At 39.2% G+C, this 16,368-nt stretch overlaps 1 protein-coding gene across 1 annotated transcript in view; it reads right to left on the bottom strand.

Moving 5' to 3' along the window:
* The window catches only part of LOC124796082, a 101,404-nt gene that overhangs the window by 9,173 nt on the left and 75,863 nt on the right, over nt 1-16,368 (bottom strand). The window contains exons 4-5 of the mRNA XM_047260168.1: nt 6,244-6,366; nt 6,041-6,158 (exon numbers count right to left, since the gene is read on the bottom strand). Coding sequence (XP_047116124.1) covers nt 6,041-6,158; nt 6,244-6,366 — 241 coding nt within the window. The remainder of the gene's footprint in view (nt 1-6,040; nt 6,159-6,243; nt 6,367-16,368) is intronic.

Here is a 16,368-nt window from a genome sequence, read left to right on the forward strand (position 1 = left end):
AGGAATGTTTCCTGAAAGTTTGGCCGTACCTTTTTGTAACACCCTGTATAAATACATGTGGAGAATACTGAAAATGTAAACGGAAAAATAATGAAATAAAGAGTTATCGACAAAAAAGATATGGAAGAAGTTACCAGAAACCCTTCCAGAAGTGCGAAATGTTAGTTTTTATATTCTAACATGTGTTATATATGATACTATATACTGGTTATTTTGAGAACTGAAAAAGCACTAATGAGAAAAATCTATAGAGGATGATACAAATTGGTCTCTGAATCAATACTGTCGTCAGCATTGGACACCGGTTGCACAGAAACGATAGAGGCAACATATCAGTAGAAGTTATGATGATGCCCAACACCCCCCCCCCCCTTTCCATACCCCTTTCCCAAAAAGAAAGAGGGAGAGACAGGGAGGGGGAGGGGTGATGTCAGTACTAAGACTTGTTAAAAAATATTTTCTTCATTGCATCTTGAAACAGCACTGATAAACAGAGAAGTGAAGACTGGGTCTCCAATCATGAAAAGGACAATACAGCTTATGGACATTGTTTAGTCAGTCAACATGTCTCAAATGGTCATTTCAAGCTAAAACCTTCAGTGCATAGTCACTTTATGGCTGAAAAGGGTTGTCAATAAGGGAACTTACCCTCCAATTAGTGTGCAACACAGCAATGTCATTCAAGCATATTGTCAGAAACAAAACATGCCTCTTAGTTATCACCCAGAGTCAGCAACATTGGCCACCTTTGAAGAGTGGGACAGGACTGAACAATAACATAGTGACAACCTCGTGGACACAATGCCAAGGAGGATCCAAGCATCTTAAAAGTGCAGCAACAGTGTATTAACTGTACCCAGCAGCAAATTTTATATTAATAGGTGTGCAAAGATGTGCATTTTCAAATAGAGTGCCTTTATTTTTGTGATTTTCTTTTTTTCTATTTCAAAGGAAAATTATCTTTTAATTTCATAAGGGAACTTTTCTTTCATCAGGCTTATGTTTTTGTTCCTTACTCTCCTTGAATCACACACATTTTCAGATATGCAGATGATGCAAAGCTTTTTTGAGCAGTTTACATTTCTCTTACAATTTCATTGAAGCTCTGAATTTTCCTTTCTTTCATCAGAGGCCAAACATTGTCAGCCTGCATTTCACCCATATATGATATATAAATTTTCTGCCTCTGTAGCCAAGTGGTCACTGCGAAACACCCTCATGCATGGAACTCGGGTTCGATTCCCAGTACTGCCAGGGATTTTTCCTTGGTGGGAGGATTTGGCTACAGTCCACTTAGCCTCAAGATGCCGAATGAGGAGCTACCTGAGTGAGAGGTAGTGGCTCCAAGACTGAAACGTCAACAACAGCTGATCCGATTATGAGTAGCTGAGGATGACATGACTGTGGGTCACATGGCCTCCAGGACCTGATTGTGGGGTTTTGTTATAAATCTTACTTCCATTGATGCTAATCGTGGTCTACCCTTGGAGCTTGATGCATCTGTTTATTTGGTAAGTCACATGTGCCCCCAAAATTGATAAGCCAACACACACACACCACAAAGTCAACCTTAAGGGTGGGTGGCTGTTGTCAATGGGCAACTCTAGGTTAGCTGTTGCATGTTAGGTGTATTAGACTTTCTCATGTGTGTGAGACTCTGCTTAAGGTGATCTGTAATTCTCAAACTGCACTGATGATTTGTGAAGAGAGGTTCTTTAAAAAAGTCACACCTTTTGACTTAGCACAGATTTATATTAAACATACTGAAGTAACATCCATTTATAAAACTGAAGATAAGCAAACCATCTTTAATTACAGACCTATTTTGCTAATTCCAGTCTCTTCAGAAATGTTTAGGAAAGTCCAGAACTTGTCAACTGTCCCTTAGTCACATATTTTTTAATTATTACAAGACCTCACAAAGACACAACTCTCACACACTATGAGGAAAGGAGTCATTGTGCTTGGAGGAAGAAAACCCTTTCTGAGTGGCTCAAACTACCCCTCAGGATCTCCCAGCCAACACTACCAATTCTTTTTCTTTCTTTGCTGACATTAGCGCAAATATGATACATAAGACAGTAATATAGTGATGTTAATTTCAGATAAATAAAGCTGTTGAGCTGTATGTAATAGGCATCTACAGCAGCTTCTAGTGAAGAAAGAGCACTTTGGTGACTTAAACTCCATGGCCTGTCAACCAACTACTGCTTCATCTTCTTCCTGAAGCATCATTGAACTGCAGTACTGGAGAGGCATCTAGTAAAATAGTGATCATCTAGGTATTAATATTGGCTTTTGAGAGCTGAGCTGAGCCATGACCTCCCTTTTAAGTACAGATGGCCGTACCGTAGGTGCAACCACAACGGAGGGGTATCTGTTGAGAGGCCAGACAAACATATGGTTCCTGAAGAGGGGCAGCAGCCTTTTTATTAGCAGGGGCAACAGTCTGGATGATTGACTGATCTTGTCTTGTAGCACTAACCAAAACGGCCTTGCTGTGCCGGTACTGCGAACGGCTGAAAGCGAGGGGAAACTACAGCCGTAATTTTTCCCAAGGGCATACAGTTTTACTGTATGGTTAAATGATGATGGTGTCCTCCTGGGTAAAATATTCTGAAGGTATAATAGTCCCCCATTCGGATCTCCGGGCGGGGACTACTCAAGAGGACGTCGTTATCAGGAGAAAGAAAACTGGCGTTCTACAGATCGGAGCATGGAATGTCAGATCCCTTGATCGGGCAGGTAGGTTAGAAAATTTAAAAAGGGAAATGGATAGGTTAAAGTTAGATATAGTGGGACTTAGTGAAGTTCGGTGGCAGGAGGAACAAGACTTTTGGTCAGGCGAATACAGGGTCATAAATACAAAATCAAATAGAGGTAATGCAGGAGTAGGTTTAATAATGAATAAAAAAATAGGAATGCGGGTAAGCTACTACAAACAGCGTAGTGAATGCATCATTGTGGCTAAGATAGACACGAAGCCCATGCCTACTACAGTCGTACAAGTTTATATGCCAATTAGCTCTGTAGAGGATGAAGAAATTGATGAAATTTATGATGAGATAAAAGAAATTATTCAGATAGTGAAGGGAGACAAAAATTTAATAGTCATGGGTGACTGGCATTCGAGAGTAGGAAAAGGTACAGAAGGAAACATAGTAGGTGAATATGGACTGAGGTTAAGAAATGAAAGAAGAAGCCGTCTGGTAGAATTTTGCACAGAGCATAACTTAATCATAGCTAACACTTGGTTCAAGAATCATAAAAGAAAGTTGTATACATAGAAGAATCCTGGAGATACTAGTAGGTATCAGATAGATTATATAATGGTAAGACAGAGATTTAGGAACCAGGTTTTAAATTGTAAGACATTTCCAGTGGCAGATGTGGACTCTGACCACAATCTATTGGTTATGAACTGTAGATAAAAACTGAAGAAACTGCAAAAAGGTGGGAATTTAAGGAGATGGGACCTGGATAAACTGAAAGAACCAGAGGTTGTACAGAGTTTCAGGGAGAGCATAAGGGAACAATTGACAGGAATGGGGGAAAGAAATACAGTAGAAGAAGAATGGGTAGCTCTGAGGGATGATGTAGTGAAGGCAGCAGAGGATCAAGTAGGTAAAAACACGAGGGTAGTAGAAATCCTTGGGTAACAGAAATAATATTGAATTTAAATGATGAAAGGAGAAAATATAAAAATGCAGTAAATGAACCAGGCAAAAAGAAATACAAACATCTCAAAAATGAGATCGACAGGAAGTGCAAAATGGCTAAGCAGGGATGGCTAGAGGACAAATGTTAGGATGTAGAGGCTCATCTCACTAGGGGCAAGATAGATACTGCCTACAGGAAAATTAAAGAGACCTCTCGAGAAAAGAGAGCCACTTGTATGAATATCAAGAGCTCAGATGAAAACCCAGTTCTAAGCAAAGAAGGGAAAGCAGAAAGGTGGAAGGAGTATATAGAGGGTCTATACAAGGGCGATGTACTTGAGGACAATATTATAGAAATGTAAGAGGATGTAGATGAAGATGAAATGGGAGATACGATACTGCGTGGAGAGTTTGACAGAGCATTGAAAGACCTGAGTCGAAACAAGGCCCCGGTAGTAGACAACATTCCATTAGAGCGACTGACGGCCTTGGGAGAGCCAGTCCTGACAAAACTCTACCATCTGGTGAGCAAGATGTATGAGACAGGCGAAATACCTTCAGACTTGAAGACGAATATAATAATTCCAATCCCAAAGAAAGCAGGTGTTGACAGATTTGAAAATTACCGAACTATCAGTCTAATAAGTCACAGCTGCAAAATACTGATGCGAATTCTTTACAGACGAATGGAAAAACTGGAATAAGCCGACCTTGGGGAAGATCAGTTTCGATTCCGTAGAAATGTTGGAACACGTGAGGCAATACTGACCCTTTGACTTATCTTAGAAGAAAGATTAAGGAAAGGGAAACCTACATTTCTAGCATTTGTAGACTTAGAGAAAGCTTTTGACAATGTTGACTGGAATACTCTCTTTCAAATTCTAAAGGTGGCAGGGGTGAAATACAGAGAGCAAAAGGCTATTTACAATTTGTACAGAAACCAGGTGGCAGTTATAAGAGTCGAGTGGCACGAAAGGGAAGCAGTGGTTGGGAAGGGAGTGAGACAGGGTTGTAGCCTTTCCCCAAAGTTATTCAATCTGTATATTGAGCAAGCAGTAAAGGAAACAAAAGAAAAATTTGGTGTAGGTATTAAAATCCATGAAGAAGAAATAAAAACTTTGAGGTTCGCCGATGACATTGTAATTCTGTCAGAGACAGCAAAGGACTTGGAAGAGCAGCTGAATGGAATGGACAGTGTCTTGAAAGGAGGATATGAGATGAACATCAACAAAAGCAAAATGAGGATAATGGAATGTAGTCAAATTAAGTCTGGTGATGCTGAGGGAATTAGATTAGGAGATGAAACACTTAAAGTAGTAAATGAGTTTTGCTATTTGGGGAGCAAAATAACTGACGATGGTCGAAGTAGAGAGGATATAAAATGTAGACTGGCAATGGCAAGGAAAGTGTTTCTGAAGAAGAGAAATTTGTTAACATCGAGTATAGATTTAAATGTCAGGAAGTCGTTTCTGAAAGTATTTGTATGGAATGTAGCCATGTATGGAAGGGAAACGTGGACGATAAATAGTTTAGACAAGATGAGAATAAAAGCTTTCAAAATGTGGTGCTACAGAAGAATGCTGAAGATTAGATGGGTAGATCACATAACTAATGAGGAAGTGTTGAATAGGATTGGGGAGAAGAGAAGTTTGTGGCACAACTTGACTAGAAGAAGGGATCGGTTGGTAGGACATGTTCTGAGCATCAGGGGATCACAAATTTAGCATTGGAGGGCCGTGTGGACGGTAAAAATCGTAGGGGGAGACCGAGAGATGAATACACTAAGCAGATTCAGAAGGATGCAGGTTGCAGTAAGTACTGGGAGATGAAGAAGCTTGCACAGGATAGAGTAGCATGGAGAGCTGCATCAAAGTAGTCTCAGGACTGAAGACCACAACAACAACAACAACAACAACAACAACATCAGTTGTCCTCATGAGACTACTGAAACTCATCATAACACTCTTTTCTAGAAGACGCTCCAACATTATTGAGAATTGAAATTGGTTTCTCTGCACAAACTGACACATCGTTTTCATAGGACAGAGGCAGACACAATCTAGTAGCGTTAATGTTTGACTGATGGTGCATTGTGCCTTCCAAATGGTCATCCAGAAATGATACAATTTCTATGTATACTTTTAACTGGCTACAGTTTACAGCATAATTTAACAACAAAGTCTAAAATGTACCAATGAAAGTCAATGAGAGAGATTCTTTAAAAATCAGAAAGAAAGTAAAATATGTGTCCTTGTTTTTTTATTAGATCTCCCACCTTGGAAATCAGAAGAATAAATCATCTCTTAGAAAAATATAAGATTAAATACAAAATACTATGTTGCCTGAAAGAGTAATAGACATGAAGGCTGATTACAATTTACCTGTGTTGTCTGTTATGTGCATGTAGTTTTTCAGCATGTGAACACAGGCACCACAGTTCATCACTGATGAGTGATTTTTTGTAGCTGCAAATTTAAATTTTATTCTGCGTGTTGTCAACTGAAAAAGTTTTCTCTGAATCAGTTTTGGGGCTGGAGGAATTATTAAATGAAAGTAATACTGTAAACTAAGACAAAATTTGTACCTTGTATTTAATAGCAATGGCCAATGTACTACCCTTCCAAAATCCTTTGAGTTGATGAGGATTACTGTTCAGAGTAATGGAGTCAAGACCAGTTCCCTGATGAACTACAAGGAGTTGAAGACCCTGCAATAAAGAAGAAAAAGAAAAGGAAACTCTCTGATGAGGAGTACAAAATTACTACACTTATCTCACAAGAAATAGTTACCAGTACTTCCTATTTTAAAACCAAACTTATGAGGCTTTTATGCAAGTGGTCAACTTTAACCCTTTAACTGCTCTGGACATGTTGACGTGTGTGCCTTTGTACCTGTCCCTGTGTGCTCTGAACGTGTTTACGCGTGCCACCAGTCCCTCTACCTGGCACTCTGAACATGTATATGCGTAGACACATTCAGAGTACCAGGTAGAAGGACTGGTGGTGCATGTAAACACGCTCAGAGCACACAGGGACAGGTACAAAGGCGCGCGCGTTAACACATCCAGAGCAGTTAAAGGGTTAATATTCATATGAGTTTCATTCTCAGTAATTTAGTTGCAATAAAACACTTCTATTTACACACTACTACTACAAATAGCAAACTTCAATGGTTTAGTAAATAATTATATTTTTAAATTATCAAATATTCTGCCATGATTTTTTTTATCTTGTAGTCACATTTATCCAGTATAAATCACACAACATGTTCATTCTACTCAGTATGCTTGCACCTTTTATTTTGTTACACATTTACTTTTATATTGAGGGTACATCTGGCATAAAGAGCTTGAACCCAAGAGTGGAAATCAAAACCTGCTAAATTTTTCAAAATTTAAAGAAAATATGTCAAAATGGAACGCAAGCTTTATGTGTGGCAGAAGAGGCATTTGCTGAAACAAGGAAATTGATGTAAGCAATCAGTTTTCACTACTGATTGTGAAATTCACTGTATAGAAATCCAGCACTTGGGCACCTATAATGCCTCTTTCTCCTTGGTGTCCCAAGTGGCCTCTAGTAATTGTGATATGTCCTGAGTAGACAACATTCAAAGCTGAGGACAAAGACATGGAGTACACATGGAATAAATTCAAATGTGTCCTTGAATATGCCTTAGACAAATATGTTCTGTATAAGGTCTTAAGGGTGGGAAAACTCACCATGGTTTAATACATGTTACAAAACTGCTGCAGTATGTAAATAAGTGGTTCAAAATCATCTATTCAATGCACAGTGACCATAATGGCACCAAAATGGAAAACGACAGAGAGAAGGCCAAAATACTGCATTTGGTCTTCTGAAATTGTTTCACCATAGAAGACCATAATGCAGTCCACTCCTTTCAATCTTCATATGAACTTTGCTATGACAGATATTGAGATACCCAATCATGGAATAGGAAAGCAACTACAATTGCTTTGTAGTGGAAAGGCATCAGGACCATATGAGGTATAGAGTGTTATATGAAAGAACTTGCTGCCATTCTAGCAGCAGTTTTTATCATAGACTACTGCCACAATGAAGAGAATCTAATGACTGGAGAAAAGCACAGGACATTCTCATTTTCAAGAACGTCATAGGATAGATACACATAATTACAGGCCTATATTATTGACATTAGTATGTTTTAGAATTATCGAACATATTTTATTTTCATGTATTATCACATTTTTGGAGAACAAAAAATCACCTCTGCAAAAACCAACATGGATTCTGCAAACAGAAATCTTTCAAAACTCAGCTCACTCTGTTCTTCCATGAGATCCACATTCCTGTACATATCAGTGCTACAGTTGATGCCATGTTCCTCGACTTCAGGAAGATGTTTGACATTGTCCCTTACTGCCGTCTAGTGAAAAAAAATATGGGCTTACTTAGTATCAGACCAGATTTGTGATTGGATTCAAGATTTCCTTGCAGGCAGAACTTCACATGTCACTCTTAACAGGACAATACCAACATATGTAGACTTAATTTTGGGCACATCCCAAGGAAGTGTCATAGGACCAGTAGTGTTTACATTGTATATAATGATCTAGTAGAATGTGTCAGAAGCTTTTTATGGCTGTTTACAGCAGACATGGTTGTCTGTAGGGAGGTAGCAATGGCAGAAGATAATGAAATTTACAGAAGGGCCTATAGAGATTTAATGAGTGGTGCAAGTACTGGCAGTTGACCCTGAACAAAAGTAAATTTAATGCACATACACAGGGGAAAGAATCAACTACTGTACAACTACAGTATTGACGACAAATTACTGGAAACAGTAACTTCCATAAAATACTTAGGAGTACCCATTTGGAGTGGCCTTAAGTGGAGTGACCACATAAACAAAGAGTAGCAAAAACAGATGCCAGACTGAGATTCATAGGAAGAATCCTAAGGAAATGTAGTTATCCACTTAAAAAGTGGCTTAAAAGGCACTTGTTTGGCCAATTCTTGAGTATTCTTCATAAATCTGTGACCCCTATCAGGTAGGACTGATAAAAGAAACAGAGAATATCCAATTAAGAACAGTGCATTTTGTCACAGTATTGTTCAGGCCTTATGAGAGCTTTACAGAGATGCTCAACAAACTAGAGTTTATAATCTCCCCCCCCCCCCCCCCCCCCCCCTCCTGCCCTCCTTCCTTCTTCCATCTACTGTCCACATAAAACAATGTCCAGCCCCAGTAATTAAAAAGCAAAGTCTTTTATGAAGATTTTAGAGGAGCGAAGAATACAATAAACTTTCAAGTTTACTTAGATTGTCATGCTGAGATGGCTCCAGTTCTTGTCTAGGTGTCTGATTCTTGAAGCTGAAAATCTCACATCAGGTCCTCGAGGTTGATTTGAACTAAATAACTGAGCATTGTTGTTGCAGCATTTATTAAAATATAATTTCTCACATTTTAGTATATCAAACAATATTTTGAATTTTCACATTAACAAAGCCAAAATTACATTGTTTGCACAAAAATACATCCAATCATATCTGAGGCATGCCTAAGACTCCCACACACTGTGGAAATAACAATATTCCAAAGGGTTTACTATTTTTCTTAACAATTGAGTTTCTACTAGTTTCCATTATTAATTTCGATTATTATTTCATAAATGAATCCAGAAATAAACATAGTAAACAGTACAGGATTGTGTAATTAATAACAGAAATTTTAAGTGTGCCAATTATTCATAATTTCAAATGTTTCTAAAAAACAGTACATTCAGAACTGGTACTTATCTATTACAACATCAAAACTAAAATACTCTTTAAAGTAATTCCTTTTTTATAAATTTTAGCTTGAAATATAACATACTGTGTATAAAATTATAAGAACGTATTCATAAAAGCAACTGAGATAATACTGGCCTGTCCAAAATTTGAAAAATAATACTGGTATCGACAACTACTGTTGAGGAAAGGTAATGCTAGGGGAGGATGTCACATTGCAAGTTTCAGAGGCCACAAGAGAGGCTTAAAGAGAGGTTTACTTCTGGAATTTCGAGAGAGTACTTTCTGGGAAGAGTTGGATGTCATATTGCTTCCTCTCACATATGTCTTGCAGAGTGACCTCAGTTAGATAATTTAAGTAATTACAGTTAATACAGAGACTTACTGACAGTCATTCTTCCCACACACCATTCACAAATGGAGCAGGGAAGGGGGTATCAGGTAAAGACTCCAGAAGTACACTCCGCCACCACCATTAGGTGGCTTGTGGGGTATTGAGATAGATGTAGATTCCAGATGTAACCTCCATCACACACCATCAATTGGCTTGTGGAGTATTGAGATAGATGTGTTCAGAGAGCTTATGGTTGTGGCACATCTGGCACCCCTCTCAGCTTGGACCTTCAAGCAGTGGTTTATGTCGCATGTGCCTTAAACTGGTCCTGTTAACAATTGGAACTTCGATGTTCCTTCTTAAAAACATTAATGTAATAGGTAGATAAATATTTACTAATTCTAAAGTGGTGCGAAAATCACTCAAAATCGTGGACCATGAGAGAAACTAGGTATACAGGCAACAATAGGCATGACAAATGACACACAAATTCTGGAGTACTCAACTATAAGAATGAAGGATAGAATGTAATACAGACAGAATGATGAAAACTCTATAAGCTTTTATTTTCATACTACTCTTCTGAATCCAGAGTCCAACTGAAGAGTGTTCTGCAGTAGCAGAATTATCTAATTGAGGTCATCCCATAAGTATATGTGAGAGGAAACAATATGATGTCCAACTCTTACCAGAAAGTACCCACTCAAAATTTCGATAGTAAACCTCTCTGTAATGCCTCTTTTGTGTGCATATGGTGGGCAGTCACCATCTACCAACACCTTACTAGATATCTGTAAATTGAATTTCTCATAACAGAAACAGTTCTGGTGGCTACTACAGTAAAAAAATCTTTTCAGAAGCTTTGGTCAAATTCCTGTTAATCGTTGCCTAACAAGTGAAGTAAGAAGTTTGAGAAGATCATCTGGAAGAATCAATGAGGAAAGAAGGCATAGTGAAGAAATGAGGACTGATGGGGCATATTTGAAGTTCTCTAATGACTACCACAGCAGGGAAGTTCAGATGAAGAGTGATGAACTTCTAAAAATGGGAATCACAGCTTTCAAAGCACACAAACATAGGTACAAGGAAAGTAACCATGAAGAAACCTTACATAACAGAAGAAGGAAGTACAAAAATGATCAGATAAGGGTCAGAATACAAAAATATACTTCACTTAGGAACGCAGGAAAGCCAAGGTGAGTAGAAATAAGAAAGAAATGATCATTGTAAGGACTGATCCTGCATATAGAAGAGTCAAAATAAACTTTGGTGAAATTAAAAGCAATGGCATTAACATTGAGAAGCAGGTCAAAAACACAGGAGAGAGTAAATAGGCAGAAAAATACATTGAAGGGAGGGGCATCATCTGATGAGATGATAGAAGAAGAAATGGGATCTGATACAGGAGAATGGGGATCCAGTGTGAAGGTAGTTGTCCACTTGACAGGAAAACTGTGTGAGTTGCTCATGAGAGACCTTCTAGTGCAAAACTTAAAAGTTTTTAAGGGTCTGAGAGCTATTCACCAAGTTGGCCATGCTGAGAGCTGATGAGTGGTGAATCTGTCGCTGGTGGACAGCCATTTCCTGCTCTTTCTGAGAGCAGCTCACCAAATATGAGCAATGCTCATATTGTGAGAGTCACTCTCTCATAGCTATACCTTAACAGATTTCAAAACAGTGGTCACCACAAGAAGTGCTTGTTCAGTTTGAGATGTGTTTGAATGACCAAGTCATTTCACCCTCAGTCATGCAACAGTCATGTAGCAACTATGAAATAATTTCTAAACTTATTCATCACATCTTGTTGTGATGTTTGAGTGTTATTTATTTTCCTTTGTTCCAATAAAAAAAAAAGTATACTGTTATGTGTTCCTGATGCCATAGACCAGGTATGAGACCTTGGTGCACGGTATGTATCCTCAGAGTCACTCATTTCATTACCAATATATGTTGACTTTTTTTGAGTCCTAAAGAAATTGTGGCGTGCACATACAACTAAAAATATGTCTGATACCGTTTCTGGGTTCATGAGCATTGGTTTCTGGAGTACGATACCCAATACCTGTTAGCTAATATGCCAATGCTATTTGCAGCAGTTCTACAAGCTCTGGAGAGGTGGTAATTGAATACATGTTTGCCTATTGGCTGACCTTCTAAAGAAAACAGTTTAAAAAAATATTTCATTGCAACAGCATCACCATAAAAGCTGTATGGAACTGAAACAGCCATAACAGGAAGTGATGTAGGACCTGGTAGGGGAATAGTTCAATGTTCCTAGCTTCAATAATGTACACTTACCACCCCCTACAAGGTAAGTGTTTAGGTGCAATATCCCAAAGAGACACAATGATCACAAAATGACTACTTACTAAAATCTATGTTCAATGTTCTCAGCGTTCTGACTTTTGACAAATATGGGGTGATTTTCTTATGTGATTGCTATGCAAAACAGGCTATTTATACAGTTGTTTGCATTCCTGCCTGTAAATCTTTTGGTTTTACAACGTTATAAATTGCAGGAGCTACTTGTTTAATCATCCTGCCAACTGTGCAGAAATGGATGTTAAAGAGGTAATGATGGCTGACATGTGAGTCACATGAAAAATGTTTGCTGCATGTGACAGGCAGGCAGTTCATGTTAATGCTTAGCTTTTTGGAAGTGGGAAAAATCATATTGTCAAAAGGCCATGTGTGCAGCAGTGCTATGTTGTCTGCACATTGTGTGTGTGTGTGTGTGTGTGTGTGTGTGTGTGTGTGTGTAAGAGAGAGAGAGAGATAGAGAGAGAGAGAGAGAGAGAGAGAGATAGAGAGAAAGAGAGAGAATCAGCTAGCCAAGCTACACTCAACCTCAGTTCTCTATGTGCATTGCTACAGCTCGATTGGTTCCTGCTGCATGTTACTTAAATACTGTGTTCATGTTGTTCATGTTTCCATGGAATAAAGTTGTGTCCAGTCTACTGGTTGTGTTGTACTTATGCCTAATTACAACACAATTGGCGACAAGTGTGGTCCTGTTCTCCATGCAAATTTCTACTCTGGTTGGTCCTCCATTTATTCTCACGATGCCTGATGGTGTTACGGAGGACATTTTTTGTCCATTGGTCTAACAGCAAGAATCACTCACCACAGCATTGCTCACCAGCCACAGGCAGTGGACAGTCAAACTCTGGTACTTCAACCATTGGTTTCTGTTTTTTGTAGTTAGCATTCTCCTCAGTCTGTGTCACCTGCTGTTTTGCCCTCCATGGACCCCATGGTTTAGCTGGCTGTATTTTCTAAATATGATGAGTCCATTGAGGAATGGGATGCATACAAGAACCGTCTGTGACAGATTTTTGAATTCTGGCACTATTTTACATTGTGCCTTGCCCCTTTCAAGGATATTGCCAAGAATGTATCAAATCCTATGCCAACTCACTCCTTTGCAGGATTCATCTCCTTTACCGTTTGAATATGTGTGAATTTCTGTCAAAATATTACTGTAAGTGCACTCATGTTATTGCATCCTGGGTTGAGTTTTACCACTGTAGGAAGTAACCACATGAATCCTATCAAGGATGGGTGGCTGAACTCCATGGGTTACATCGTCATTATCATTTTGTGTCTGATGTGCATAAAGAGCCATATGCTATTCAGATGGTGAGAGATGCTTTCATTCATTTAGCTCAAGATCATGAGGTGTGAGGGTGTGTTCTCTGGTGTGAAAATCCATCCCTCTCTGTGATTTTAGCTATTGCACAGTGTTTGAGGTGTCATGAGTTGCAGGTAACCAAATTATAATGGTGTGAGGTATGAGCAATCCAACCCTCTCTCCCACACCAAACTTCAGATAGTTCACAGGGGGAGGACGTGGTCGTGGCGGCCCGCACATGATCACAGCATCAAGGCGGCTAGCTTTGCTCCCAGCAGCAGCCATACCAACAAAATAAATGGGCCAGTAAACTTCAATGTACACATTCCATGCTCCCATCCTGCCGTTTATTGTTTCATTAATCATGAGTGCCCAGAATGCCCAAAATGCTGGGCTACCTGTCATAATTTCAACAAAAAAGATCAATTTGCTTCTGTTTGTAATGCAAAAATTCAGCACAATGATCCTAACACAGATATGGACATAAACACTGTATCAGCTGTTTATGTTGCGCCAGACAAGCTTTTCATTGATGTTATGGTTTTTTGTAAAGTTCTGCACATGCAAGTGGATACAGGACCTGTGGTAACCTTGTTAAACTCACAAACTTGTGCAGACTTGGGCTCCCCTCTGCTTCTCCCTGTGTCACAAAAGTCAGTAAATTACAATAAATTACCAGCCAATTCTCTGTCCTAGTGACCTACTAATCAGTAGTCTGGTTAGTTATATTTCTTGTTGTAGATATTGCATGTATGGAGAATCTTTTTTGGTTAGATGTTTTTAAGTTGTTGGATTTTACCATTTCAGATGAAGTGAATTTAGTGTCTGAACAAGTACTGTATATGTTCCAGCATATCGACAAGTCCTGGCACAAAGATGAAGAACACAAGAGCAGAGAAGGCTCTGAGACGATGTCAGCTAATAGGCTGCTAACTAGGACCACACCACAACAGGAGCAGCCTCTACAAGAAGAGAATATAAGTGCCGCTCCTGCCAGCCTTGGCCGCACAGTACTAGACAGGCACTAGGAAAGCACTAAGTTAGTAGTTATTAGCGATCCATATCCATTGCTTGTATGGACATAGTATATAGAGAAAGACACTGACTGTTTACCTGTCGCCCATTGGTTGCTACACATTCTTGTAATACAATGTTAAGTATTATCTATCTTCTTTATTGTAATAAAAACTATTAATGTGATTTGCTTGGATTGTTGTATAGCTATCAAGAAAGCAGCATCCTTTAGGCACTCTATAAGAGATGAGTGAGCAGGACCCTACATTGGTAATGAGGACTTACAAACAAACCCCACACCTGACGGCTATGGAATTTTTTATTTGTTGGCACCTTAATTCTCTTTTATCTTTCTTGCAGGGACACTTATTTGCTTCAACAGTTTCTAGTCATTTTTGCTAATCAGTGTTTTCCAGTAGGCATTGCAGAAAATGTCTTTGCTTTTGTACAAATTTTGCTTGCTTGCCTTGTCTGTTTGTTGCATTTGTGTCTTCCGAAATACCCACCCGACCCATCCTGCCCCCTGCTCAGGCGCCACAGCCACAAGCATTCGATGCCACACAGCTAATGCAGATGTTTCAGTTCCAGACGCAACAGATACCTACTCTACTCAACACGGTGCAGCAGCTACTGGAGAGCGCTGCATGCCCAATGGAACAAGCACCACCAACTACAGCTGCTATACCACCTTTTCGACAATTTCATGAACAAGACAAATAATGGCTCGAATCGTTGTCCCAGTTCAAGGCTCACCTCCTCACTCACAACGTACCAGGTACTGTGAAAAGCCATTATTTCTCATCCACAGTAGGCAGTGCAGTGTTCCACCTCATCACCAAGTTATTTCCTAACACCACTCTGAGTGAACTTAATTATGACCAAATTATCGAGTTGCTAATTAACTATTATGAACAACAAGTAAATGTGGTAGCAGCTAGGTATCAATTCTTTAATTGCAAAAAACGGCCAGAACAAACTTGTTGTGAATGGGTAACAGATTTGCAGGGTATGACAAGGAAATGCAAATTCAAATGTACTTGCGGTACTTTATACTCAAACGTTATGTTGTGTGATGTGATCGTGTACAGTGAACCTGATGTCAAACTCAGAGAACAGGTTTTGAAAGAGTCCTATCCTTCATTTCAGCAGGTAGTGAAATACTAGATCAGTATGATTCCAGTGCCTTGTCAGCTCATCCATTTGACAGCCAGGTATTTGTCAGGTTGAGTCCCTTGTTTGTGATCAGCTCATTCTGCAGCAGCTTGCTCTAGCCACCCAAGTAAACAACCTAGACTGCTGCATAAGCAGTTCACTACACAGGCGAACAGAATTAAGTCTTGTCCTCGGTGTTATTCACGGCATAAATGCCAAGACTGCCCCTTCCGACAAGCTCAGTGTTACGTTTGTGGTATGAAAGTATATGCACAATCCATATGTTTACAATGGAACAAACATAAGAATTAAGCCCACTCACAAAACTCTAGCCAAAAGGCCCAGTCATTAATGCAGTATATTCAGTCTGCAAAAGTCATTTGCAAAACTGGCACGTGAGCAGTTTCTTCAGTGATACACCAGTCGAACAAACTTTTTGTTCAATTACTTCTTTGTGGGAAATGTGAAATTTCAGTTGGACATGAGTGCCTCCATCACATTGCTAAATTGTCACACATATGAACTGTTAGGCTCCTCACACTTGTCTAAAACTAGCATGCAACTGACAGCTTATAATGAGCAAAACATTCCTATTAACGGAACATGTACTCTGCCTGCTATGCATCGCTCACAAATGCAAACAGTGACTTTTACAGTGCTACAATCACGTGATAGTGAGAACATATTTGGTCTTGATTCTTTTCAATTGTTGGGCTTTAATATTCAGGACAATGTGTTGTCAGTGTCTGCATTCCATGCAAAAGACAGTGTAGCTAGATTGCTAAAAGAATTCCTGGAACTGTTTTC

The sequence above is a fragment of the Schistocerca piceifrons genome, chromosome 4 (assembly GCF_021461385.2).
Source record: "Schistocerca piceifrons isolate TAMUIC-IGC-003096 chromosome 4, iqSchPice1.1, whole genome shotgun sequence".
NCBI lineage: Eukaryota > Metazoa > Arthropoda > Insecta > Orthoptera > Acrididae > Schistocerca > Schistocerca piceifrons.